Source organism: Odontesthes bonariensis, chromosome 15, assembly GCF_027942865.1.
Source record: "Odontesthes bonariensis isolate fOdoBon6 chromosome 15, fOdoBon6.hap1, whole genome shotgun sequence".
NCBI lineage: Eukaryota > Metazoa > Chordata > Actinopteri > Atheriniformes > Atherinopsidae > Odontesthes > Odontesthes bonariensis.
In genome coordinates this window covers 4,930,459-4,955,660 of record NC_134520.1, presented here as the reverse complement: position 1 = coordinate 4,955,660, position 25,202 = coordinate 4,930,459, and the positions used below count along the sequence as shown (strand labels likewise).

At 42.9% G+C, this 25,202-nt stretch overlaps 1 protein-coding gene across 2 annotated transcripts in view; it reads right to left on the bottom strand.

Annotated features, from left to right (window-relative positions):
* Positions 1-25,202, bottom strand: part of herc2 (HECT and RLD domain containing E3 ubiquitin protein ligase 2) — a 51,023-nt gene that overhangs the window by 22,184 nt on the left and 3,637 nt on the right. For both annotated transcript variants that reach the window (XM_075484801.1, XM_075484802.1), the window contains exons 5-53: positions 21,429-21,651; positions 20,636-20,736; positions 15,051-15,192; positions 14,728-14,832; positions 14,455-14,626; positions 14,136-14,309; positions 13,662-13,850; positions 13,419-13,570; positions 12,817-12,974; positions 12,594-12,707; positions 12,257-12,508; positions 11,970-12,163; positions 11,681-11,881; positions 11,188-11,416; positions 10,923-11,047; positions 10,152-10,330; positions 9,881-10,065; positions 9,629-9,784; positions 9,339-9,524; positions 9,049-9,225; positions 8,814-8,917; positions 8,576-8,726; positions 8,275-8,489; positions 8,049-8,181; positions 7,729-7,856; positions 7,375-7,570; positions 7,156-7,289; positions 6,728-6,904; positions 6,250-6,386; positions 5,825-5,976; positions 5,508-5,699; positions 5,207-5,394; positions 4,922-5,114; positions 4,639-4,821; positions 4,367-4,551; positions 3,778-3,925; positions 3,497-3,693; positions 3,111-3,341; positions 2,883-3,021; positions 2,600-2,746; positions 2,151-2,293; positions 1,770-2,037; positions 1,493-1,635; positions 1,258-1,356; positions 1,007-1,175; positions 772-897; positions 552-660; positions 336-475; positions 52-242 (exon numbers count right to left, since the gene is read on the bottom strand). In XM_075484801.1, coding sequence (XP_075340916.1) covers positions 52-242; positions 336-475; positions 552-660; positions 772-897; positions 1,007-1,175; positions 1,258-1,356; positions 1,493-1,635; positions 1,770-2,037; positions 2,151-2,293; positions 2,600-2,746; positions 2,883-3,021; positions 3,111-3,341; positions 3,497-3,693; positions 3,778-3,925; positions 4,367-4,551; positions 4,639-4,821; positions 4,922-5,114; positions 5,207-5,394; positions 5,508-5,699; positions 5,825-5,976; positions 6,250-6,386; positions 6,728-6,904; positions 7,156-7,289; positions 7,375-7,570; positions 7,729-7,856; positions 8,049-8,181; positions 8,275-8,489; positions 8,576-8,726; positions 8,814-8,917; positions 9,049-9,225; positions 9,339-9,524; positions 9,629-9,784; positions 9,881-10,065; positions 10,152-10,330; positions 10,923-11,047; positions 11,188-11,416; positions 11,681-11,881; positions 11,970-12,163; positions 12,257-12,508; positions 12,594-12,707; positions 12,817-12,974; positions 13,419-13,570; positions 13,662-13,850; positions 14,136-14,309; positions 14,455-14,626; positions 14,728-14,832; positions 15,051-15,192; positions 20,636-20,736; positions 21,429-21,651 — 8,132 coding nt within the window. The remainder of the gene's footprint in view (positions 1-51; positions 243-335; positions 476-551; positions 661-771; positions 898-1,006; positions 1,176-1,257; positions 1,357-1,492; positions 1,636-1,769; positions 2,038-2,150; positions 2,294-2,599; positions 2,747-2,882; positions 3,022-3,110; positions 3,342-3,496; positions 3,694-3,777; positions 3,926-4,366; positions 4,552-4,638; positions 4,822-4,921; positions 5,115-5,206; positions 5,395-5,507; positions 5,700-5,824; positions 5,977-6,249; positions 6,387-6,727; positions 6,905-7,155; positions 7,290-7,374; positions 7,571-7,728; positions 7,857-8,048; positions 8,182-8,274; positions 8,490-8,575; positions 8,727-8,813; positions 8,918-9,048; positions 9,226-9,338; positions 9,525-9,628; positions 9,785-9,880; positions 10,066-10,151; positions 10,331-10,922; positions 11,048-11,187; positions 11,417-11,680; positions 11,882-11,969; positions 12,164-12,256; positions 12,509-12,593; positions 12,708-12,816; positions 12,975-13,418; positions 13,571-13,661; positions 13,851-14,135; positions 14,310-14,454; positions 14,627-14,727; positions 14,833-15,050; positions 15,193-20,635; positions 20,737-21,428; positions 21,652-25,202) is intronic.

The following is a 25,202-nucleotide window of genomic DNA, read 5'->3' as shown; positions in this document are numbered from 1 at the left end:
ATTGCACTTAAGTTTAGCAAATTCGAACAAATAGGCGGGTAAATCTCCAACCTTTCCTTGTGAGCCGGAGGACTGCCAACACTGATCGCTGCAGTCAATGAGGCGCGAGGCCTGGTTAACCGAGGACGACACATTGAGGCTCTTCACAGCACGAGACCAATCGTCAATCAGCATCCCACGCTGGCTGTTATGATGCTTCTTGAGCTGTTTTCCTGAACGGCCACAAAAAGCTGGAGACTGGCCTAGTGGAAGAGAAAGTGCACCACAGGTTTACATACGTGCTCACAATCCCAGATAAACACCACAGATGTTGTCATGGCGAATGTGTGACTAACCGGGCTCGTTGATTCTGCCAAAGGTATGTCTAGTGTTGTGTTTGCGTGTCTTGAAGCAGTTTTCACAGAAGTCAAAGTCGTCGCAATTTTTGCATTTGAATCTTGGGCCATTGATGGGGAACATCTGACAGCCATCACACCTGCAGAGAGCACAGCGGTTTAAACACCCATACAGAGATACACGCTTGACGGCGGGGACACTTCGCATATTTTTACCTCACTCCAGGATGAACACTGGGTACCAGTTCCATCTCAGACAGCAAGCCAGTCCAGTGGGACTGCTGTGGAAAGTCTACAATAACATCCTTTCCATTGGCACTGAAAGCTAAAAAAAAAATAAAAAAAAAAAAAAAAGATAAGAGGAGATTTCGGTTGAAGTAGAAGAATGTGATCAGGTCGTGAATAGGAAAACAGAAACAGAAAATACTCAGTTTACCTTTCACTACTCCAACACTCCTGTGAGTGACAGAGCCCCATTTGTACTTTGGCGTTGTGACTGTGGGCTTTACCCGCACTTTGTCGCCAATTTTTATATGAGAGGGAGAACTTTGTGGTGGGAATCCTGGAAAGGCAACGTGAGAGGTTGAAGACGAAACATGTAGACTTTCCTCAGAGCTATTCCCTTCTTAATATTACCAGCATCACATCGCATGAAAAACACAAACACCTACCAAGTAGCTCGATGTGGATGTAGCGAACCCAGTACGTTCCTCCTTTTTGCTGCCAGTCACATTGCACATTTAAGTCATGAAGTCCATCTCTATCCAGCTTAATCACTTTCCCAACATCACCATCATACACTTCCTCGTACGTCCTGCAGCACTTCACCATCATCCCCACCTGCACGGAAGCAAATGATCCTGGCGTTTCATTTTGCATACAAATGATATTGTTTGAAACAATTAAAATCTGCTGCACTTACCTGAATGTTCTCTCTCACATATACGGCGTAATCGTCGTTGCTTTGGAAATCCGATCTCTTTTTAAACGTTTGGCTCTCAGTCACCACGGCACCTGGAGGCTAACGGAACAGAAGGACCAGGTAAATAAATCTATTAATAAATCAGGTCATGACCAGAGTTTTACAGGCCAAGGAACAGGCGAGTCAGGCTGGTATCGTATTGGTTGTGGGAAAGGTAAAAGACAAAGTAAAGCACCACAGTGAACGTCGGCTCTGCCTCCTCCAGTTCCTCCAGCACTTCTTCATCAGAATATTCATCGGACACAGTGTCGGCATCTGATAGCTCAGTGACGTGAACGTCTGGATGGTCCAGCAGCCAGCTCACAAGAGCCTCCACACCTGATGTATAAGCTCAATTACTCTCCTGAGGTATATCTCAGAGCATGATATCATGAAGCACCATGACACAAATACAGTGACAAGGAAACAGTTCAATGCAATCAAGATCATGTTTCTGTCATATGAAAATATACCTGGGACCCCAGAGGCACTGCTTGTAGTACCAGACAGTGACTTCAAGGCAAACTCTATGTTTTTCCGTGGGAACCCCATTTCCATTAGCTGGAGAACTATGGGTAAGGGAGGTATGGGGGAAGTTTTCTGTTTCTTCTGTTTGGGTGGTCTGACATGCTGTATAGTGATGGGTGTGGTGGCCTCGCTGGAGCTGCTCTCCTCAAACAGTGGAGAAGAAGGGTGGGCAGATTCCACAGCCAGGTACTGACACACTGCCAGAGCTGCCGCCTGCACATACAAATAATACAGAGCTTAGACCAAACACGCTTGATCTCATGTTGCAGTAATAGTGCAGACAATGACTTAACATCAGCTTTTTGAGGTAAGGTATATTTACGTACCTCCATCTCCTGCCTGTCAAAAATAGCTTTGATGGGGGAGGGCTGAGTGGCAGCAGACAGCAGCTGCTGCAGGAGGATCAGTGGAGGCAATGGACCCTCAGGGGACAAGTCTCCAACATCAGGAGATGACACCACTGGATCCTCTGTACGAAAAGGCAGTGGAATATGTTCAAACAATTAGCAAACACTACCATTTTTCACTAAGGCAGACGGAAGTGTGGTCTAAACTGATCAGCAACACTGTGTACAGCAAACTCATGCAGCTAAGTTTATCCACCTACAGTGCTGTAGATATCTCACTTTGATTTTTAAATTCTAAAATTCTAAAAAATAAAAAAGATATAAGTAACCCGTTACCTAATCCTGCTTCTTTTGTAAAAAGTTAACACCACTTTACTGAACCTTGGCAGGCCCCTTTAAGGCTTAGAAAAGCAACCCTGAGGTCTTACCACCGGGGCTGGGTCCAATGTCAAGTACTGCCGGCTGAGAGAGGATCTGCCTGAGTTTGTCCTGGTGAGACAGCAAAGCCCGTCCTGCCTTCAGAATATAAAGCCTGAGCTGCTGGCATCGAAGCAAATGGATGTCCACCTGGTCAGCTGGAAACATGACGTTTGGTTCAATTCACCTACAACTACAACTTTGTCTCACAGCAAAATCCAAACAGTTCTTTTTCAATTATGTAACATGTTTCTCAAGGGAGACCATCAATTCTGTTTGTGTTGCATTGTTTACCTGTGAGCCCTCGAGTAAGAGACTTCTTCATGCGTTGTTTCTCCAGTTTGCTTCCAGCCAGGCTGACTAACTGGGCCCAAACTGCCAACATAGGCTCAGAAAAGGGAAGGTTCTGCACGCTGAATATTACTGCAGGCAGCTAAGGAAATAGGGGAAGTTAAAAAAGTCAGACTAACCTTGAAGCAGATTTGTTTTGCAAGGTGTATGTAGAAATGGTCATGTAAATACCGGTTTGAGATGGCTAAGCAAGCAAACCCTACAGGTTCTCATCTCGTGAAACTGGACGGTGATGCGACCTTTCGGAGTGATGCGTGTGACTGTTCCCTCGCCATGCTCCTCATGAATGACCTGCCCTCCTAACCTGAGTCGCCCATCAATTCCACCAATCACTGCCAGCACTGCCATCAGACTGCCCACTCTGGGGCCCTCTGACTCAGGAAAATAGTCCTCCAAGAAACACTGAAATGAATGACAAGAGAGGAAGGAGGGAACATTAACAAGAGCCAATTTATTAGCGCTGATATTTTCCAATTGAAAACAGAATAAAGGTCCTATTCTAAGTCAACATTTTTGCAACACAGCAACTGAACGGATGACACAGCAGTAAATCTTACAGCTTCAGACTGGCAGCCTGCCATAACATCTCCAATGGAGCTCAGCTGAGTGTTGATGTAATCATTTATCAGGCTGTTCCACTGGCCGAGAGAGTGCAGAATACGCAGGACAGTCACGATCTCCTCTGCCAGTGTGCTGCTGTGAGTGGCCGTAAGAGACGCCTGTGGGCGGGACTTCCTCCTCCGCATTGAACCATCTGTGGAGGTAATCAAGTTCTTATAAACACACTCTACCACAAAAATATCAGACATTCCACTTAAGGCCTGACCCATGGCTGTACCTCGGAGAAGTGGTAGATCTGACGAGCAGGTGCTCAGCAGGCTTCCCAAGAAGTTAAACAACTTCTCCACCAGGAACTTCATGTCTTGAGAACGCTCAGTCTTTTCCCATGAAGGCAGGACAGCCTGCAGGAGACGTAGTGCCAGGATCTGGAGACACAAGGGTCCACCAGACAATTGATTATTCCTAAATAGATGCAGTTTTAATATTTTATGCATGCTGGAGTTTAAATGTTTAATGTGGGACACACCAACATCTGTTTATGGTCTGTGGAATAACTAGAGCAGCTGTGGTCCAAATCCTACAGTTTTAGCCATTTTTTTCCCTACTCAGTTCATGTAATTGTGTCGAACCAATCTAGAAAATTACCTCTCCCAGAAATCCAGAATCCCGAGCCACTGTTCTCCAGTGTCTTACTGACACTTAGCTGACTGAACTCATAAATATGCTCCCTGCAGCTAATTTCAAGGAGCGATACCAAATTCCTTTATATATCAGAATGCCGCTTTTTAGAATTTGAAAATGACCTAATGAATAGCATCAGAGGGCAATCTTGAAAATCAACTGACCTGAAAATCATGGTAACCTACCTGTCTCTGCAGAGTAATAGCATTGAAAGACTGGTGTCCCTCTACAATGCGGATGAGCAGGCCAATCCAAGCAGAGGTGCTGAGGGTGCTGCACATCTGCGGCCTCAGAGCAATGCTGCGAATGAAGCCCAGAGTACACCAGCTCCTGTGCTGCTCCCGAGACACCAACCTGTGGGAGTGACAGCCTGACACCAAAAATGTCAGGTCAAAATGTTAACCAGTGACTTCCCATGCATAAAATATGCCTTCTATCAACAAGGCCTTGTAAATACCCAATTTGTCATTAGCTCCACTTTCCACAAGCATTCTCAGCAGCCCACACAGAGTGCGCGTCGCGTCTGTTTGCAGAACCTCTGCATAGATCCCAGCAGATAGAGAAAGTGTCTTCAGCAGGTTGACTGTGCTGGTTAGCATCATTGCTGTGGGATGGCTGCTTTTCTCCATCAGCTCACCTTCTGTAATGCAAAGAGAAGGCGGTGTAAACGGTTAAAGTAAGAATCTCATTTTTTGCTCTTTGCTGCAGTCATTTCTACTGACGCCGCACTGTAAACTGACCTGTGTCATCCTCAGTGTCTGAGTCCTCAGTGGTGGGCTGAGCAGCTGGAGGAGGCTCTGCAAGTTTAAGGTCATATTTGCCCTCTTTGCCCATCCTGTAAGAATTGGTGCTGTTTGTATCCCACTGAACTCTGATCCATCCATCCTCACCCAGCTCTCCAATGACCCTGCCCAAACCTGGTGCTGGACCATCCTGGTGAATGCACAAGGTTAGATGAGCCTTTTTACACTGCTTCAGAACCATCTATTAAATAAAAAAACCCTGAGTAAAACTGTTTTAGGTACCTGATCTCCCCATTTCCAGTCAACTCCACGCATGACCCTGGTGCCAATCTTCATCATGGCAGCCAGCTCTGGCCCGGAGGCAGGTAAAGGGGCAGGGGCCGCCTCTTTTCTAGATTCCTCCAATACCGTGGCTGAGCCTCCATGTGCACATAAACTGAGGTCCTCCTCGCTGCTGTCTGTGCTGGGTCCTGAAACATGAACAACATAAAAGAGCCATCAAACAACTCCATCCATTAACATGGACACAAGCACAGAACCGCCCCCCCCTAGCCTCTGTTCTATTTGACGGGACAATTCTCACCGATGAGCCTGAGTATACTCTGTGTCAGAGCCAATATGCCAGAATTTAGCAACAGACTGAGGCTGTTAGACCCATGTTTCAGTGACAGCATATGTATCATGGCCAGAAGAAAGCGGGCCTGTGGAATGGTGCCAAGGCTTGGTCCCGCTGGGTTCTCATTGGTGATTGTCTGCAAGGGAACAGGCTGCACTCCTGGTTAAAAGAAGAGGTAAGCAGCAAGTTAACATACGTATATTATCTCAAAAAACACATTTTACACATTAGCAATTTAACTTGCTAAGATTAACTAATATGAAGCATTTGTTCACAACCCTCACCTAGTTCTTTGAACCGGGCGCTGGCCTCGAGCAGGATGTTGCGAACATTGTGGATGGCCCAAGAGTACAACTTCCCAAATGTCACCTCCAAAAGCATGCGATTGAAGGGAGGGATCAGATCTACATCTTTCAGGCAATCAGACAAAGGCTCCCTGAGGATGAGAGTTGATATATTTTAAAGTTTAATACTTAAGCACCACAGCATGTCTAAAATAAACCATCACTTTATACATATTTGTTATGTTTGGTTTGCTTTTGTAGACATAAAGAACACATTAAAACTTTTGCCCACAGAACAATTTTATAGTATTATACTGGAGATGTTCTGGACCAATTTCACATATGGGACAGTGGTCCCAATCCAGTCGTTATACGACTTATTTGGGTCACTGTACACCTTAGCTCCCAGTAAAAAGGTCACCTACCCGATGTTGGTCCCTTCTGGTATGACCCTTTGCCATCCGCACAGCATTGCATACTGCACAGATGGCAGCAGGAAGCTTTTGGAAGCCAACTTCAGCATAGTGTCGATGCCTTCCAGCCTCACCTCAGCCCTCTCCAGCTGTGAAGAAACAGAGTGAAGTTTCACCACGCTTTTTTCTAACTACATTATATCCACTGTGCTTTAAGATTGATGTATATTTCTGTGTTAAACTGTTTCTGTACTTTGAAGCTGTAGCCTGAAATGCAACTCTACAGAAAAGGACATTTACATCATAGCAATGCAGACGATAGCAACTATTATTGCTCCCGGTGACGTGCCCTGTAAACACTCAAATCAATATGCCGTGTTAACGGTGTTACTCTAAAACAAAAACAAATCAGCCTGCGCAGGTTCTCAGTTGTCTAGCTCTCTTAGAGCAAACTTTAACCTCTCTTTTGTTAAGTATTACTCTGACTCACCTGCTTAAGAAGACATTTCCTCATCCTTTCCACATCCAGTGGTTCCTCTTTCAGTGCAAACTCCACTATGGTGGCCATTAGGCTGGACTGAGAAAAGGCACCCTGAACACTGTGTTTCATCCACCGATACCTTTGGACATTGGCCATAGTGTTTAGAAGCGGATGCCACTTGTCCTGCTGCAAAATGACAGCACCATTACACTTTGATACATGTTCACAGGTGATAAATGCAAAGTAAGAAATTTCATTTACAAATTCAGTAAATTAACTGCAGTTGGGGTAACTCTCATTTTTTTTCTAAAGATGATCAACTGCTCTCAGAATTTTGAGATGTTAAAAAAAAATTAAAGGATGCTTCTACTTATTTTTAAAACTCTTTTTTCCTCCAATTCAAATACTCTGTCACTAACAAAAGCCCGGAAATCTACCTTGGATGTTTTTCCAGTGGGTGATTTCCTGTCCGCAGGAGTGGGGCTGATGTGAACATTATGCTCTTCTACATTGGTCCCCTCATTCTCCAGCTTTGGCTCTTCTGTGTCAGCAGACTCTGACTTTTTAGGCACTAAGAAAAGAAAGAAAACTTTAAATGTGGCATCAGTATAGACACAATAGAAAATTGCAAAGGTAGTAGCAGTAGGTTTTCTCACCTCTTTTTTTCCTTCGGTCCCGGATGAGTTTCTGGGTGATCCTCCTCCAACGTGGCTGAGAGCTCAGCAGCTTCATTTTGGACACGATCGACAGGTCGTTGCTCACAGCTGGACGCAACTCATTAAACAGAAAGCGAAGTCGCTCGATAACGGGGGCGCACACCTCTTTATAAGAGCGACCTTGTTCCTGATGGGTCTGCAGTACAACAAAGCAAACGTTTTATATTTTTGCATCATAAACTATCTGCAAAACTTTTCCCACAGAGGAGCTCGAGAGAAAATCTATAGATTTTTATTATTCATAATCATGCTTCAATGTTATTTCATTGCACATGTCGGAAGTGGAAATCCTACCTTGATTAAAGAACACTTTGCCTGATAGACCATGCGGCACACGTCAATCACAGATCTAGGGAGTGACCTCTGCTTTCCTTGGTCTACACCCAAGGCACACTGACTGACAAGTGAGAGAGCAATGTGACCTGTGACAAGAAGAGGGTTCATATGAAAGTGGTGCAATCCACTATAAATGTATATGTGCTTTTGTAACCATCAAAACCGTCAGCATAAATAATATGAAATCCCCTTCTTTTTTTATTTTTTAAAAAAGGGAAAGGAGAAATAACTTGTAAATCCTCATCAAACAACCAGTCTGAGTATAGTTGCTAGGCTACCAAGGTCATGATGTTTGAGCAGGCAGCAAAGCAGCAGGCGGCCAACTTCCTCCACAGGGTGTTCCGGGGGGAAAGTGATGGGTGTAATCAGATGGTACTGCTTACAGCAACGCTCTATTTGGCATAAGAAGTCCTAGAATATCACAAACAAAACACAAAAGGATAACCTCTCAGTTTCATGTCTAGTTTGCACTGGCCTCTGCAACTATTTTTGTCTTGCTTGTACCTTCACAGTGTGGTCCTGAGTGTTGTTGTCAGCAATGGCCTGCAGGAAAGGCTGTGCGTGGTCGCTGAGGGTTATTCTGCGTGAGTAAAGTTTGGCCTTATCTGGAGTGGTTGTACCCAGAGAGCTGCAGTGGTCTTCATCCTTTTCTTCATTGTAGTTGTAATGGATCTGGCTGGTTTGAAGGCCACCAGAGAATATGGAGGACTGGAGCCATTCTGCTCAGAGAGATAAAACAATGTGGTTAAAAATCATTCTGGGCAATGGTTGGATGTTAATGTTGCTTTAAAATGATCAAACTCACTGGCACATTCAATCTCCATGGGGGACAATGGGGTGCTTTTGGCCAGGTAAGAGGCGTGGAGACCCAACAACAGCCCCAAATTCCTCTCAGTGTCAATAAGTGGGGAGGACAGACTGCTGAGGTCTGGAGTGGTGACCGTCTCCTGATTAGGCTGTAAATGATAAAACGTCACAATATCAAGAAGTGGAATCACCTTTAAAGGAAGAGGCTGCATTTATAAAGATGGATGGTTTTGTACCTCCATATATTGGCCAACACAGAAAGCCTGCATGGATTCTCTGGTGTCCTCAAACTGTAAGGCAGCTTCCAAAGCAACTACAGGGTCCTCTCCTGCAAACTGAGCTATAGGAGAGTTTGTTTCAGCAATGACATTTGGAAAATAATAATAGAGCCAGTCTTGAGATCGAGCCAGAATCAAGTTTAAAAATGTTTTCCACGACACATTTAGATCCAAAGCTATTTTTCAACCATACCCAAGATGCTGTTCCCTGTTAGCGACTGGGACTGAGCTTGGAAGTCTTTGATGTCGTAGACCTTTCCATCAATTACTGTCCAGAAGCCGCCATCTTTGTTGTGATTCTCAAGGTCAGCCTTCCGGATGAGTGAAACTTCCTCATTGTTCTTGGAACTTTGCCCTGTGAAAAAGGAGCCTTCCACCACAATACAAAAAGCTAGTTACTGTTAAAGCTTAAATATTCTACGCAAAATGTAGGAATCTGAATTAAATAAATCTGCTTAACAGAGTTAACCAACGGTGACACACCCATAATGCCTGGCCAGGCCAAATCCTCATTATCGTCCCTCTCATGTCCTGGGGCCAGGTGGTTAAAACGGTCCAAGTGCTCAAGGAGTCCAGCCAGCAAAGGGATGGAGCCCGTCTCCTGCATCAGGCCAGCATCAATGGTGAGGAGGAGAACAATGGACACCACCAGCTCAGGCAGAAGCACTCCTTATAAAGAAGATACAGTAAAGCATTAATAAGTGACTGACATGATACTTAAAGGTATACATTCTGCTATGCTACACAGACACAGAGAGAGAGAGAGATTCTACCAGTTAGATCTCCTTCAATAACACGAGAAACTTCAGCAAAATGTCGGCGACCAGTTGATGCAATGCTTGTTGCCACGGGGAGGATGTCTCCAATGTGAGTGCACAACAGGGCAATGTACTTTTTTAACAGGGAGCCAACACCCAGAAGCTCAGGATCTGCAAAGACACCAGAGGAAACAAAAGCTGCTGACTTGGAGTTGATACTTGATTACTCTGAAACTGAAAAGACCCGAGTCAGACTAAGTGACTTACTGTATCCGTTGACATTCTCTGTGTCTGTAACGCCCAAGTATAACTTGCTGACCAGCAGCCTCTGGAAGCGCAGAAGTAGATCCAGAGATGCGGAGCGCTCCTTGCTGACATGCTCTGCCTCTAAATAGTTGGAGATGCGGCGAGCAACATCCTTCAGCCTTGCTATGGTCTGTGAGGCGATATTCCTGTAGTATACAAACATGTAACTCTGCTAGCAGACAGCAACAGGTTATGATGCTTTAAAAGCATGAGCACAGTAGAGAGCCGGTACCTCAAAAGCTGCTGGACAAGCTGCACTAAAGGCAGGCTTTGTTTCCCTGTTGACTCGTAAATGCCTGTGTTGATGAGATCTTTGTCCAGCATGGTGCGACAGCGGTGCATGGTCGAGGCATTAGCTTCCTGCTCATCGATCTCCTTCTCCTTCTGAGCCTCCTTTTTGGCTTCAATATCCTGTCATAAAATAAACAAGAATGAATCCTTTACCTCATGCCAAGGTGTTATTTCAGGAATGTAGATGAAGAAAACTGAACTGAAATCCTGTTTTTTTTTCCCCCGTTTGCTGTTTGGTCTGGGTTTGTTTTTTGTTTTTTATGGAATTCGATAATGTTAAGTTACAACAGCAGTGACAGAATTTTAATGAAATCTAGAAAGTTAAAGCAGTAATTAAGTCTTTAGCATTAAGTGAGTCTCAGTGATTTGTCAAAAGTTTGCTCAGGCCAGTGAAAAAAAATGTATAAATGTCAAAGTTTACAATGATTTAGAAGGAAGGAAGGAAGGAAGGAAGGAAGGAAGGAAGGAAGGAAGGAAGGAAGGAAGGAAGGAAGGAAGGAAGGAAGGAAGGAAGGAAGGAAGGAAGGAAGTAGTATTATGTGCCTTGAAACCAACTGTTGGGGAAAAAAAGTTTAATCCTGACAGCTGGGTTCCCAAGGAAATCCGTCTTAAGCCAAATTTTTTTAATCCATATTTTGTTCCTACAGACAAAACATCACCATTTTGTGTGAGAAAGTGCTGAAGTGATGTCTCATTCATTTAACACACTGACCTGTATCTCAGCTGTGATGGCTGCATTGAGTGCAGACTCCAGCCCACCATCTGCCATTAAGCTGCTCACCAGCAGATCGATCATGAAGCGTCGCCCGGGACTCACACTCATTTCATTTCCAGGTGCTGGAACAAAATAATGAAAGCCTCTCACTCTACAGTCTAAAGCTTGTTGCATGTTTCTAAAGTAAGCCAAGGTAGTGGACTAAAAAGTTATCTTTTTTTCTGTTCCATTAGTGCAGCCTGATGCTGTGATTTGCACATACCGGCATTAGGCAGCAGAGAGGACAGCGCCCTCGCCCTTTCCTCAGCTGTGGGCAGCAGCACTGACCAGCCACTTTGCAAGACAGCTTGGGCAGCTGCTTGCACAGTATTGAGCACGCCAGCATTGCTAGCAAGCACTACCACTGTTTGTTTGAGGTTGTTAAGCAGCACACTGCCAAGCCCCAGTCCCAGCTCCTCTGGATCCACCTGGTTACTGATGGCTGCATGGAGCTGAAGAAAAAAAGTGAAACTTTAAGGCCGCAAAACAAAAAGGTCATTTTCATTCCTGACATTAGCAACCTGATAAATCAAAGAAAATAGAGGATATTCAGATATTAAAGACAGTCAACTCTATGTGTGATCAAAGGGATCGTTCAGAAATTACCGGACACGAACTAGACATGAGAGGCAAAGTGGTCAAATTTTACTGAGATATCAAGTGTTACTTCTGGAGAAAGCCAGCAAAACATCATCTATTGACAGACTGTTGCCAACCTGGAGCCTGAGCAGGTTGAGTGTAGCGACTACCATACACTCCTTCTCCTGAGGAGGAGGCCAGTCTGTGCTGCCGTCCATGCCCTCGCTAACCTGCCGCAAGAGCAGGTCCAACTGCTCAAAGGTCATGGGGCAAACATCCACCACAAAGGGCACACGCTGCCCAACAGACCACTCTGAGCAAGAGGACCAGGCAAAGCTCTGGAAACAAACAAATAATAAATGTGTTGAATCCATCTTTTACCTTTATGTGCATATTCACATCGGTCGTGACAGTTGCATATCTTACCTGTCCTGGGCCACAGGAGATCCCCACTATGTGTTTGGAGTTGAGCCCCGGGAGTGCCTTGGGCTGCTTCTTGTTGGAAAAGAGTGTATCAAAGTGTTGGAGCTTATCATTGCTGCCCCAGCTGTGCACTTCTCCATCGTCAGTGAGGGCTAGGCAGTGTGTAGACCCCACCGCAATATCCACAACTTTCTTTCCTGATTGCAAAGATAACAAACTCCCATAAAGTCTTTTTTTTTTTCTTAAAACTTCCAAACATTTTTTCTTCTTCTTTATTGTACGCTACTCACCCTGTAGAATGTCAAGCAACTTTGGATAGCGTACATGTTCATCGGTGCCATGTCCAAGCCGCTGGTTGTCTCCCTTACCCCATGTGTACACTTGGCCATCTTTAGTGAGGGCTACTGAAAACTGACTGCCACAGCACACCTTCACCATATTCAGGTCCTGCAGTTTCTCCACCAGCTTTGGTGTCTTGCAGCCGTCGCTGCCTCCTCGGCCCAGTTTACCATAATCTCCATCTCCCCAGGACCACACCTGACCTGTGGAAACAAAGCAGAGGTGGTGATTGTGTTCAGCACAATGCGTTTTATTAGAATTTAAGCCACAATTTGCTTTTATTCTAACCATTTTCAGTCACGGCAAGCGTTTGGGCATCACCACTTCCACATGCCACATCCACTACTTTTAGGCCTTTCAGAGCTGTCACTAACATGGGTGTAGTCTGGTCCTCACTAGAGCCTAAGAGCCCAGTCAGAAGAAAACTCATTTTCAGTAATGAAAACACACAAAAACATTACTTTTAAAACTAGACTTGGTATCCACCAAGTTCAGTGCATATAGAGCCCACCATGACCCAGTCGTCCATAGTTCCCTCTGCCCCACGTGTAGAGCTCTCCGTCAGCGGTGATCGCAGCGCTGTACGTGCTCCCGCAGGCAACGTGCACCACCTGCTTCCCGGTCTGTTTCCCGTTAAAGGCTGCAATAATTTTTGGCTCCTCTAGATATCTGAAATAAAGCAGAAATTAAGACGCAAAACAGTTTAAATGCTTCACTGACAATGTCAAAACCTTTGGACAACCCTTCATTGACTTTCCTCAAAAGGCTTGTTCAAAAGTAATTATTCTCAGTGTATTCAGGGGATTTTATCAGTAACTCAGATCTTTTCACTCCTCTTCCTGTCTTCTTGTTGTTGGTTTACAAGCATAAAAAAAAAAAAAAAATCATTAGAATGTCCTATATTTGGAAAACACTGCAATGTATATTTTCACCATCTGTTTTATCAATAATTTAACTTCACAGCATCACAGAAAATGAGTAGTTTCCCTTGTGCCCAATCTCTATGGTTGTGCCTCTCAGAGTTCTTTCAACATGGAGGCGTCTTACAATATCCTATGTTTCCAATTATGTGACAAAATTAATCATCCGCTGCAGTTTTGTCTTGTTGCTTACGTGGCGTCTCCATGTCCAAGGCGGCCACCATCACCACAGCCCCAGGAGAACACCTCCCCGCTGGATGACAGAGCCAAGTAGTGCTGCCCATCGGGATGAGCCGCGACCTTCACAATCTTCCTGGAGCTCAGAACATGGACTAGCATAGGAGCCTGTGTCAAAAATAAAGGATCAGCAACGGGTTTTTAGGGAGCTTTAGGGGGATTACCAATAAACAGAAAACACCTGTGCAACAGAACTGACCAGGGTTGTGCTCTTGTAGTTCTGGGTGTAAACAGCCCCACTGCTGGACAGAATGAGAAAGCCCTTTTCTGAACAGAAGATTTGTGTGACCCCGAGGCCTGATAGTGCTTTACACTGAATGGGTCCATTGATATTGGAATAAAGTTTCCAACCCAACAGACCCCAGGCAATCACTTCCTGCGAGGACCCCTACAATGTGACACAGAAGACAGCTTTATTGTCAGCGTTTGTATTTCTGGCGGCAGTTTATCCTTTCAGAAAACTGCATAATTCACATCTATTACATCTATTTAAATATGAAGGCAGTGATCACTAAATGTCAACACAAGTCATACGACAAAATGTACAGTAAAATTATTTAGATAGGTGTAAATCTAAATTGTATAACATTCGAGTAACTCCATAGGGAGTAGTTTTATAAGCATAGAAAAGACTGTAGCTACATGTAACAAAAGCAACAAAAGGAGCCGTCACCTTGTGTGATGAAGGGGAGTTGCAGTGTGGGGGGCTGCAGGGAGAAGCCAAACGATCCAGGTGAGCCATGATCACCACTGCTGTTTGTCGAAGATCAATGGCCAGGTCATTATCTTGAGGCAACGTCAGGTAGCGCAAGAAACTCTCGTTTGGACTGAGAGGGGCTGTGAGGATCTAGAAATTACAGCAATCGACAACAAAGTATTCAGTCTCGGCTCTTTACCAGGACTATGCCAAAAGGCAAGAAATAAATATTAATTAACAATTAATAAATATCGGTGAAGAAAAGGAATTTTTTTATTTATTTTTGTTATTTTACCTCAGCATCCTCCTCAGGAACAGGTTCCTCCTTGCTGCTGTGTATGTTGTGAAAGCGCTGCAGGAGGGGCAGCAGAGGAGCGCTGGTGCCCTGGGTGGAGCGCTCATTGTCCATCTCTCTGGTGCCATTTTCCCACAGACGTAACAGCAGCAGAACAGCGGACAGGAGCTGACTGGAAAGTCACAATAACAAAAAAATCAAAGTGAGTGATGAGGGAGCAGCCCGTGTAATCAGCATAAACAAACGAGCAGGTGTTAAAGGTGATTGGGTTACCTGAGAGTACCCCTCTGTACAGCAAGCTCCAGCAGGATGGCCAAGGCAAGGTGCTGGTCGTGAAGAGGAATGTTACCTTTGGTGCTGGCACTTCCATGTACATCACTGGTAACAAAGGAGAGAAGACACGACAATTGGTTAATATGTCAAGATTATCTGTTTGCCTCATAAAACATAAAAAAGACCAACATTCCAAGCCACAGATATTCCACCTAATATAATTCAAAGAAGAGATAACGAGCAAACGATCACATCAGATAAATTAGACCAAAAATACTGAAGGACTGGACAGCTTCCCATTTAGTTTAGCATTAGATTTCTACCTGAGGAACTTTGTGGCCCTCTCAACCACTTCCAGCCACACAGATGACACGGTTCCCTCATCAAACAGAGTGGCCTCAGGTAGGGCCCGCAGGGCATCCAGAGACTCCTGGAGAAGCTCACTGCAAAGATCTGCATCATCTCCTGCACAGAAACACACATATTTTGGGTTTTATTGTTAGGCAGAACTGCTAGATTACACTACATAGAAGTTACCTAAAGATAGCAGTTATACAACTTGCTATATTGAGCAGTTATAAATAAGGATCTAGATCTATGTGAAATATTTCCTTGTGTTTCCAAGTTAAATATTATATTTTTACAATTCAAATATACAAACCTCAATTCCATTGAAGTTGGGACGGTGTATAAAATGAAAATAAAAACAGCAGACAACGATTTGCAAATCTTTTTTTACCTATATTCAATTAAATACATTAAAAGACAAGATATTTAATGTTCAAACTGATAAACTTTGTTGTTTCCTTGCAAATATTCACTCACATTGGATTTTGATGGCTGCAACACGTTCCAAAAGAGTTGGGACAGGGGCAACAAAAGACTTGGAAAGTTGAGAAATGCTCCAAAAACACCTATTTGGAGCATTCCATTGATGAACAGGTTAATTGGAAACAGGTTCGTGTCATGATTGGGTATAAAAAGGACATCCCAAAAGGCTCAGTCTTTCACAAGCAAGGATGGGGCGAGGTTCACCACTTTGTGAGCAACTGCGTGAGCAAATAGTCCATCAGTTCCAGAACAACGTGCCTCAACGTAAAATTGGAAAGAATTTGGGGATATCATCATCTACAGTCCATAACATCATCAACAGATTCAGAGAATCTGGGGACATCTCTGTACGTAAGCGGCAAGGCCGAAAACCCACATTGAATGCCCGTGACCTTCGATCCCTCAGGCGGCACTGCATCAAAAACAGACATCATTCTCTGAAGGATATTACAGCATGGGCTCAGGAACACTTCGGAAAACCGTTAGTTACATTCACAAGTGCAAGTTAAAACTGTACTATGCAATGCGAAAGCCATATATCAACAACACCCAGAAACGCCGCCGGCTTCTCTGGGCCCGAGCTCATCTCAGTTGGACTGAAACGAAGTGGAAAAGTGTTCTGTGGTCTGATGAGTCCACATTCCAAATTGTTTTTGGGAATAATAGACGTCATGTCCTCCGGACCAAAGAGGAAAAAGACCATCCAGACTGTTATCAGCGCAAAGTCCAAAAACCAGCATCTGTGATGGTATGGGGGTGTGTTAGTGCCAATGATATGGGTAACCTGCACATTTGTGAAGGCACCATTAATGCTGAAAGGTACATTCAGGTTTTGGAGCAGCATATTCTGCCATCCAAGCGACGTCTTTTTCAGAGTCGTTTCAGCAAGACAATGCCAAGCCACATTCTGCACATGTTACAACAGCCTGGCTTCGTAGTAAAAGAGTGCGGGTACTAGACCGGCCTGCCTGCAGTCCAGACCTGTCTCCCATTGAGAATGTGTGGCGCATTATGAAGCGCAAAATACGAGCACGCACACCCCGGACTGTGGAGCAATTGAAGTTGTTCATCAGGCAAGAATGGGAAAGAATTCCACCTACAAAGCTTCAGCAATTAGTGTCCTCAGTTCCCAAACGCCTATTGAGTGTTGTGAAAAGGAAAGGTGATGTTACACAGTGGTAAAAATGCCCCTGTCCCAACTCTTTTGGAACGTGTATTAGCCATCAAAATCAAAATGTGTGAATATCTCTAAAGAAATAATAAAGTTAATCAGTTTCAACATTAAATATCTTGTCTTTTATTGTATTCATTTGAATTTTGTCAAAAAGGATTTGCAAATCAATGTATGCTGTTTTTATGTACATTTTACACACCGTCCCAACTTCAATGGAATTGGGGTTTGTAGAAAGCAGCCTGATAATACAGGCCCTCTTATTCAACACCAACATGTTTATATATACACCGACATTTACTCCATTACTTACAGAGATTCTTGACAAATATGAGCTTGTTCGAAGTGGTCATGTTTTTACATGTGAATAATCTACATCTTATAGTTATAGTCCTACCCTTATGAAGTTAGCTTAATCAAAAAGGAATTTGTTTGTGTGTTTATTCAGCAGGTGACATGTGAGAGAGCATGCTGCTGCTCTTTTGTTGTTCTCACTTTGTATTCCAGGAATACAGCTAAAATGAGGATGAGAGGCTTAACTGTTTGTGTGTGTGCGTGCGCATTGCTCATGTTACAGGAAGGAGAGGCCGGCACTCTGTTCCCACCCAGTCCCTGTGGACGAGCAGCTCTCAGCCCTACATCAACACGCCGAATAAAAAACAGCCTCTCTGTGAAGAACGCAGCCGCTGTCAAAATTTTGGTAATTATTTAACTTCTTTTAGTCTGGTTCTATTCAGAGGGAAGAGTTTGGCGCTTGCAGCTGTGTGTGTGTGTGTGTGTGTGTGTGTGTGTGTGTGTGTGTGTGTGTGTGTGTGTGTGTGTGTACAAATGATCGTGAGGAGCAGAGTTTGGAAAACACACGATCACACAAAGAATGTTGCTGTTGAAAACAGTGCAGCTCGAAATATAAGTTAAACTGCAGCTCTTTTCATGCAGTTTGTTTCAAAGCAGGACTGTTCAGTGTACTGTGTGAGAGCAAAGAGGCCGAATGGAAGACAGAAATGAATTCACCGCTGATACATTTTTGAGCTGGTAACAGAGATAGTCATGGGCCAGAACTGGTGTGTGTGTGTATGTATAAGAACACACTGCTCGTACCAATGGTGCTGATGTCACTATGCCAATTCCGCGACGCAAATAATAATGCGGCGCTGAGCCCCCTCTTTTTGGTCTGTGTGAGCTACCAAAGGGGAGCGCCGGCAGCTTAACAAGGACCTGTGGTTTCGCCAATGAGGGACAACCACTGTGTGAATAGGGCTCGAGTTTTGCGGGGATGGGGAGATATTCAGTGAAGACGGGATCACAAACTACATGTCCCCGTTCCTACAACAGAAAGTATATCACATGAGGGATACACAGCATCTTCATTAAAATGTAGTTCAACAGTGTCCATAGCAACAATGGGTATGTCTCTGGAAAGAAATCCTCAAGGTGATTTTCTAAATGTTCTATTTTTACACTCCAATATCATTTGCATTTAAAGGATGGTTCAGTACAAACTGATAACAATCAAACTAATAGGTTGACTATAATACACAGTATATTCCCTATTAGACTGTCTGCTGAGTGTTCTTTGTCTTTAAAATTCACAAATTGAATAAGGCCCCACTCTCAGCTATGTAACCACAGGAAATTTAATTGTATTTAAGCAGCAAAGCTGAAAACTCTCCTTAATGATCCACTATACAAAAAAAAGATAATGTTCTGAAAGTCCAGATGAAGTTTCATGTCGCATATTTATCTATAGAAATGGACTTTTTGCACAACAGCTCAGTTGTTAAGTTGTTCAGTTTCCTAAGGTCGCAGTAATAACAAATGGGGATACTTTCCACTGTGTGATGCTAGAACTGTTTACTGAAGAAAAATGAAGTAAATTGACATTTATTCAGCTTGGGATAGAGTCTAAAATCAGATTTCAAATTTTGGAAGTGGGCTGTTATTTCTGCGATACTGACGCTAACTTTGGTGGGCTCTGGTACAATGCAGCCCCCGTCTGTATGAGTGCAGTAACTGAACAGTACAACTGCAGACTCAGCACGTGAGCAGCTCCTTGCAGCTTGAACCTGTGTGTGTGACCTGAAGCGAGTGTAAAGAGTAGAGCAAATGCTTATTTAAGAATGAGCACCGCTGTAGAAAATGTTGTGAGCATGATGTCAATGCGCCGTGATGCTAAATCCTACTGACAAAGCGGAGCCTCCTCCTTATGGCTGAACCAATCTATCACCAGCTTGTGTGAAAGCTTAAAAAAAATAAACTTTTGGCCAGAATATCTGCGCACCTCCCATCCCTGCAACATCAAACTCTGCATTACCCTTCTTTTGGCTCTGAGGGATACACATTTCAAGTGTGAATCAGTTGGACTGAATTAGTGCTGGGCGGTATACCGGTTCACACCGAATACCGGTTTATAATTTCATTATGATATGAATTTTTAATATACCGCCATACCGGTGTATTTGATTACACAACGGGGAAGAACGCTGCGTCGCGCGACATTGTTTGAGACGGGACCCTTTTCAGTGTTGCGCTTCTAAACACGCATGTTTACTGTCTATTTTTAACGCTATTTAAAAAATACTCATATTCATTAAGCTGCATTTCCTTTCCTTGCTCTCCCTCCATGCACACCGCGTGTGTCTCCATCAGCGAGATCTTCCCTGGAAGCTTGCTAGCTTCAGCGTCGCGTTAGATTAGCTCAACCGAAAGAAGACGGCTGGCGAAATTCACAAAAGGTTGGTACATTGTTTTAAAAAATATTTTTAAAACAATGTTGTCCCGTCCCGACCCGACCCTTAGCAAACAAGCGATTACGCCTTCTTTATAAAGTTAACTACTCGCAAGTTTGCCGTAAAAAAAAAAAAAAAAGTAGTTTGTCAAGGTCTAAACACTAGCAGCTGTGAATCAAATAAAGTAGGTTTTTTAAACTCTTACACTGAATGTTTGCTGCTTCAATCCAGATGAGTATTGAAAAATATTTTCCGCGATTGAAAAAGAGACGTGTTGAGGATGAGGACCAGCCTGAACCGGAGGTATCAGTCTGAAACAGAGCTGAACAGTCCGACCAGTGTAATTAGCTATGTTATTAATTTGTTTACAATGAAGATGTGAGTATTAATACAATAAAGTTCTGTGTGACCAATTATTAACAAAGGAATTATTTAGAAGAATTTTTATTTTAATTTTTAATTCTGTTCTCAATCTGTAGAAAATGCTGTGAACACCTGATTATGCATGAAAAAAAAATACCGTGATATACCGTGAAACTGTGATAACGTGAAAAAATACCGTGATATGTATTTTTGGTCATACCGCCCAGCACTAGACTGAATGGTGGTTGAGAAATACGAGGACCATGACCACATAAGCATGAAATAATATACAGATATGGTGATTTAAAAGTGAAACTATGATTTATTTATTTATTTATTTTAAGATTAAACCACATACAGAATTGCTCAATTGGGCAATTAAAAAAAAAAAAAAAACTATGCTCACTTTAAGGTCATAGTTTACAAATGCATCCAAATTAAAACACAAATGAGACATTTAAATAACATATTCTACTACTCTACAAAACATAGCCTGATCCATCATTGTTCCTACTTTAGCTACATTGTGTCCAAACAACTATTTTGCAAGTTAAACACATTCTTATCCCAGACACGTAGAAATTAACCTCTGGCCCCATCCCGTTATCACCCACAGCCCTTCATTGACAGCTCGTGTCTCCTCTGGAAACACAGCATTGCAAAATATATTGGTTTGTTTACTCCGAGCAGCTTGTCTCATGGGGCAACAAGTTTATCAACAGCTCTTAGGTAAAGCTCCGTGATGATGGCACGAGCAATCAGCGGCACTACGAGGACACAAAGCATCTTTAGAGTCAGCATCCATGGATGTTCTTACCTGATCTCCAGGCCCGGCGCAGGAAAGCAAAAGCAAAAGAAAGAGCTGCCCTGGAGCCGACCCGGGCCAAACCTTCGACACTTTTACTGGCTGGACGAGTGCTGAGGTAAAAATGAAAAAATGCAGAGATCAAAAAGGGTACAGGCACAACTCCAAACTGAAATATTCCAACTGTGGTCCACTGACTACATCTTCCACATACAAAGTAACTGCTGTAAGCTTCTTGTTGATATTGCAGTGGAGTGAGTTTTAATGTCGTACTTCAAACTATACACTGTGTCATAAAGTTTACAAGCTTATCACTTTCACCTCAAATTTACACTCACATCCACAAAATAAAATAAATAAAAAATAAAATAAAAAAAACACTCAAAAAGACAGTTCACAAGGAAGAGACAAAAATATGATTTTGGAATTCAGCATTAGAGAAAGTTAATGGAAGAGAAGTTATTCCGTTCACCTTATTCGTGTGTTTTGGAATCACACAAACAAACAAAGAGAAGACCTCTCACCATTCTGTCCCGTACATGAGCAAGATAACTGCCACTTTATTTACTAAAGCAGTGCGCAATATAGTGATGCTCAGTCAAACCTATTTTTATCTTAGAGAATAAGAAATTAACATGTTTAATGTGGGGTTAGTGTTAGTGCTCTTTGAGTACACTCAAATTCTGTCGATTTTATCCAGAAAACCTTGAGCCCTTAATATAAATATATAAATAACATTCAACTTGCATAAAAAATACCTCATTGGTCTTATATGTACTATGCATCCAAGTCGTGTTATTTTTACCTCTTATTGTCAGCTACAGGCAGAGGTGGGCTGGGGGGCGTCTTCCATCGGACCATGTACTTCTCCTGCATCATGCTGTGGCTGAGAGAGATGAGGTAGCGCTCCAGGATGACCAGGCGCTGGCGCAGGCGCTGGGCGGACAGGGTGCTCTTGGCCATCTGAACTGAGAGCTTCTGCTGGTCGTCAACAAGGACCATCAAACAATCTTTCAGCTCGGTCTCATCTAAGCAAACAAGAAAAGGGCAATGACATCATCATCATCATCATCATCATCATCATGAAATAAGAATAAGAATAATTAGGATTATTATATGTACGGATCAGCCACACTCTGAAAAACACTAACATTTCTTCTGTGAGCAATAAAGGCCTAACTACTTTTTAAAATCACTATACACACTTATCAAACAGCTTTTTCTGGGTTATAACTCTACTGTTCTTCTGCTAAAATGTTGCCTACATGTGTAAAAGCTCTGAACACTGTCTCTTACGGGGTCCCTCAGGGTTCAGTGCTCGGCCCTCTTTTGTTTTCATTATATCTTCTCCCGCTGGGTTCCATTCTCAGGAAACATGGTATTTCATTCCACTGTTACGCTGATGACACTCAGATTTATGTCCCCCTTAAAAAAGCTGACTCCTTCTCCCTTAAGCCACTGGTAAATTGTTTAGACGAAGTCAAGGCTTGGATGGCTCTAAACTTTTTAAATTTTAATGAAAAGAAGACCGAAGTGATGGTCTTTGGTGGCACCTCTGAGTCCCCCTCAATCGATCTCGGTTCCTTGGCGCAGTACACCAAACCTATTATAAGTGATCTGGGGGTAAAAGTGGACACGTACCTCAAGTTTGACAGCCAGATTAAAGCTGTGGTTAAAACGAGCTTCTTCCAGTTGAGACAGTTGGCAAAAATAAAACCCTTTCTTCCAAGACAGCACATAGAAACAGTAATCCATGCCTTTGTAACGACTAGGCTTGATTACTGCAATGCACTTTTTATGGGGGTTAGTGGGTCCTCCATCGCATGCTTTCAGCTGGTACAAAACGCAGCTGCACGACTTTTAACTGGCACTAGGAAATTTGAGCACATTACGCCGATTTTAGCATCTCTCCATTGGCTTCCCGTCCATTTTAGAATTAATTTTAAAATTCTTTTATTTGCTTTTAAAGCCATGAATGGCCTTGCACCAGTGTACCTCTCTGAGCTTCTGCAGCCCTACGCACCCAGTCGATCCCTCAGGTCAGCTGACCAGCTGCTCCTGAGGGTTCCTAAAACAAGGCGGAAGCTCAGAGGGGACCGAGCATTTTCTGTTGCTGCCCCTAGGCTCTGGAATGAGCTGCCGCTGCACATTAGGCAGGCCCCTTCCTTGTCCTGTTTTAAAAGTCGTCTTAAAACACACCTCTTTTCTTTGGCTTTTACCACTGTCTAGGTTGTTTATTTTATGTGCACAGTTTTGTTTTTTGATGTTTTTATTGTGTTTATTTTAATGTACAGCACTTTGGTAACCTTTGCGTTTATTTAAAATGTGCTTTATAAATAAAATTGATTGATTGATTGATTGATTGATTGATTGATTGATTGATTGATAGATAGAAGTCCCCAGACCCTAATCATGGTTAGCTTTCTGTTGTTCTTTTAAAAATGAAAAGTAACCTTTAGCTCAAAGCACATTTAAAATGAAGCACACTTTGCAGAAGCCAAATAACCTACACTGAGCCTTTCAGAAAGGGAAAAGAAGAAAAAGGCTACACCATGTGACCCAATTTAAGCCATGACCTTGCTAAAACTAAAATGAAGGAAATAGTTCATACGCTCCACAAAAACCGTGCACTGGGATTTGTCAAGCACTGTTACAAATATTTAGCCTGGCGACGCCATCCTACGTACTTCCGCCCAAAGATTTTGGCTCCGCACATAGTCTGGCCAAATCCCCCTACCTCGGTTTGCTCAGTGTTTTGCCAATCAGCAAACAGTTGCGAGTGGTGACGCAGAACTCACGCGCGGAGTCCATATAATTGTAGTTCAACCGCAGCGGAAATAAACATGGCGACGGAAGAACGCTAGAAGCTATCCATGAAGTTGTCTCAACTCTGGAGAGCATTATACAATTAAAACAAGAGCAAGAGGAATGCCTCGTCAATTTTGTTAGTGGCAAGGATGTCGTAGCTCTCCTTCCAACTGGCTTTGGGAAAAGTTTGATTTATCAAATGGTACCGGTATAATGAAAGCGGATGTGGGAAGCGTGATTCGCGAGCTAGAGCCTCGCGAGAGTAAGCATGAACCTCGGCGCATAACCTACGTCCTTTCTAAACATTACTGATTGGTTAAGGGAACTCCAATGAATTTAAGTTGCTGAGTAAGGTCCCACCCTCCATGGAAACAGATTCCTATTGGGTTTTTCCAGACTGTTTGACGGAGTCAACAGTCGGCTTTCGCCCAGGCTAACAAATATTTTATAAAAACAATAAATCTGAGGATGCAGGACAGACACCGACAGCAAATGTGTCATTTATAAAACACGCTGCTGAATTTGAGGAAGTTCAGCTGCTACCTCATATCCAATTTTACCATTTAACTCTGAAGCTGGGGATTTGCACGGTATATGTACAGAAGGTTCAGTATGGAAAAAGAAATGCATCCAATATCTTATGGAAATTATTTCACTTCCAGAACGGTATTTTATGAAAGGGTCTTGTGATGCTTGATTGAGATGCATTATGCCCTTTTTTTCCCACAAGCTGACATATTTTTCAGAGATCTTAATGAAGCATCTCAGATGCACTTTGCTCAAAGTAACAGAAATACAGCACTCCCTTTTCCTTTTTTATGGACACCTCTATTCACACTAATTGTTTTAGAGTGACCCACAGTCTGCCTTCTTTGATCCACAGTACTCAATAACCCTCAGAGTACATTATTACAGTATGAGAGAGCACACAGTGAATAGTCTAAGAACTCACACCATATGTCAAGTTATGGAAAAATACTTGATTGGCAGTTTTGTTCACAAATATTTCCATTCGAATTGTCTGGAGCTCGACCGTGGACAAGTGTAAAGGTCACAAACTTCGTGTAAGGTGCTAAACTGATGGTGCGTTCCATAACAAATGGGAAATCAGAATTTCTAACTTTTGATTAGTAAAACAAAATGTCAGTACATAAAACTTTAAACAAAGTACTGGTAGAGCATTCATGACTCATTTATTTCTTCAGGAAAGTGAATTATATAACTAATGATGAGATTTTAAGATGGCAAAGCAAAAGCGTTTGGGATTTAATAAAATGGGATTGATAATCTTCTAAAACTGACAAGTTTAATTGCAAATCTGAACTGCTCATCCAGTGACACATTTTCTGATATATATGTATATAAACAAAATACCAGAGTTGTGTTTTTTCTATGTTTTTGAGTTGGGAGCAACTTCAGACACCCAAACATACGGTATACTCTCAAGCACAGAAAAAAAGTCATTTTTTCCAAAATATGTCCCCTTTTGGCTTGTAGGCTTACTTGTAGGCTTGACTGTTTCTCAAGGGAAAAAAATAATAATAAATCAATTCTTCAGATTAAAAAATGTCATGCTATGTCTTCTAACGTATCACAAACAGTTCTTTGTTCTTATGTGGTTCAAAAGAAAGTTCTGTGTGACTATACAGCAGCACTGCAGGGAAGTGAAGATGGGCCAAAATAGCATGTCTGAAATCCACTTAAGCTCCATGTAAGCTGGACTAGCCTGAGATTGTATGAGCAGCACAATAGTCAGCTGGGCTCGGCTGTC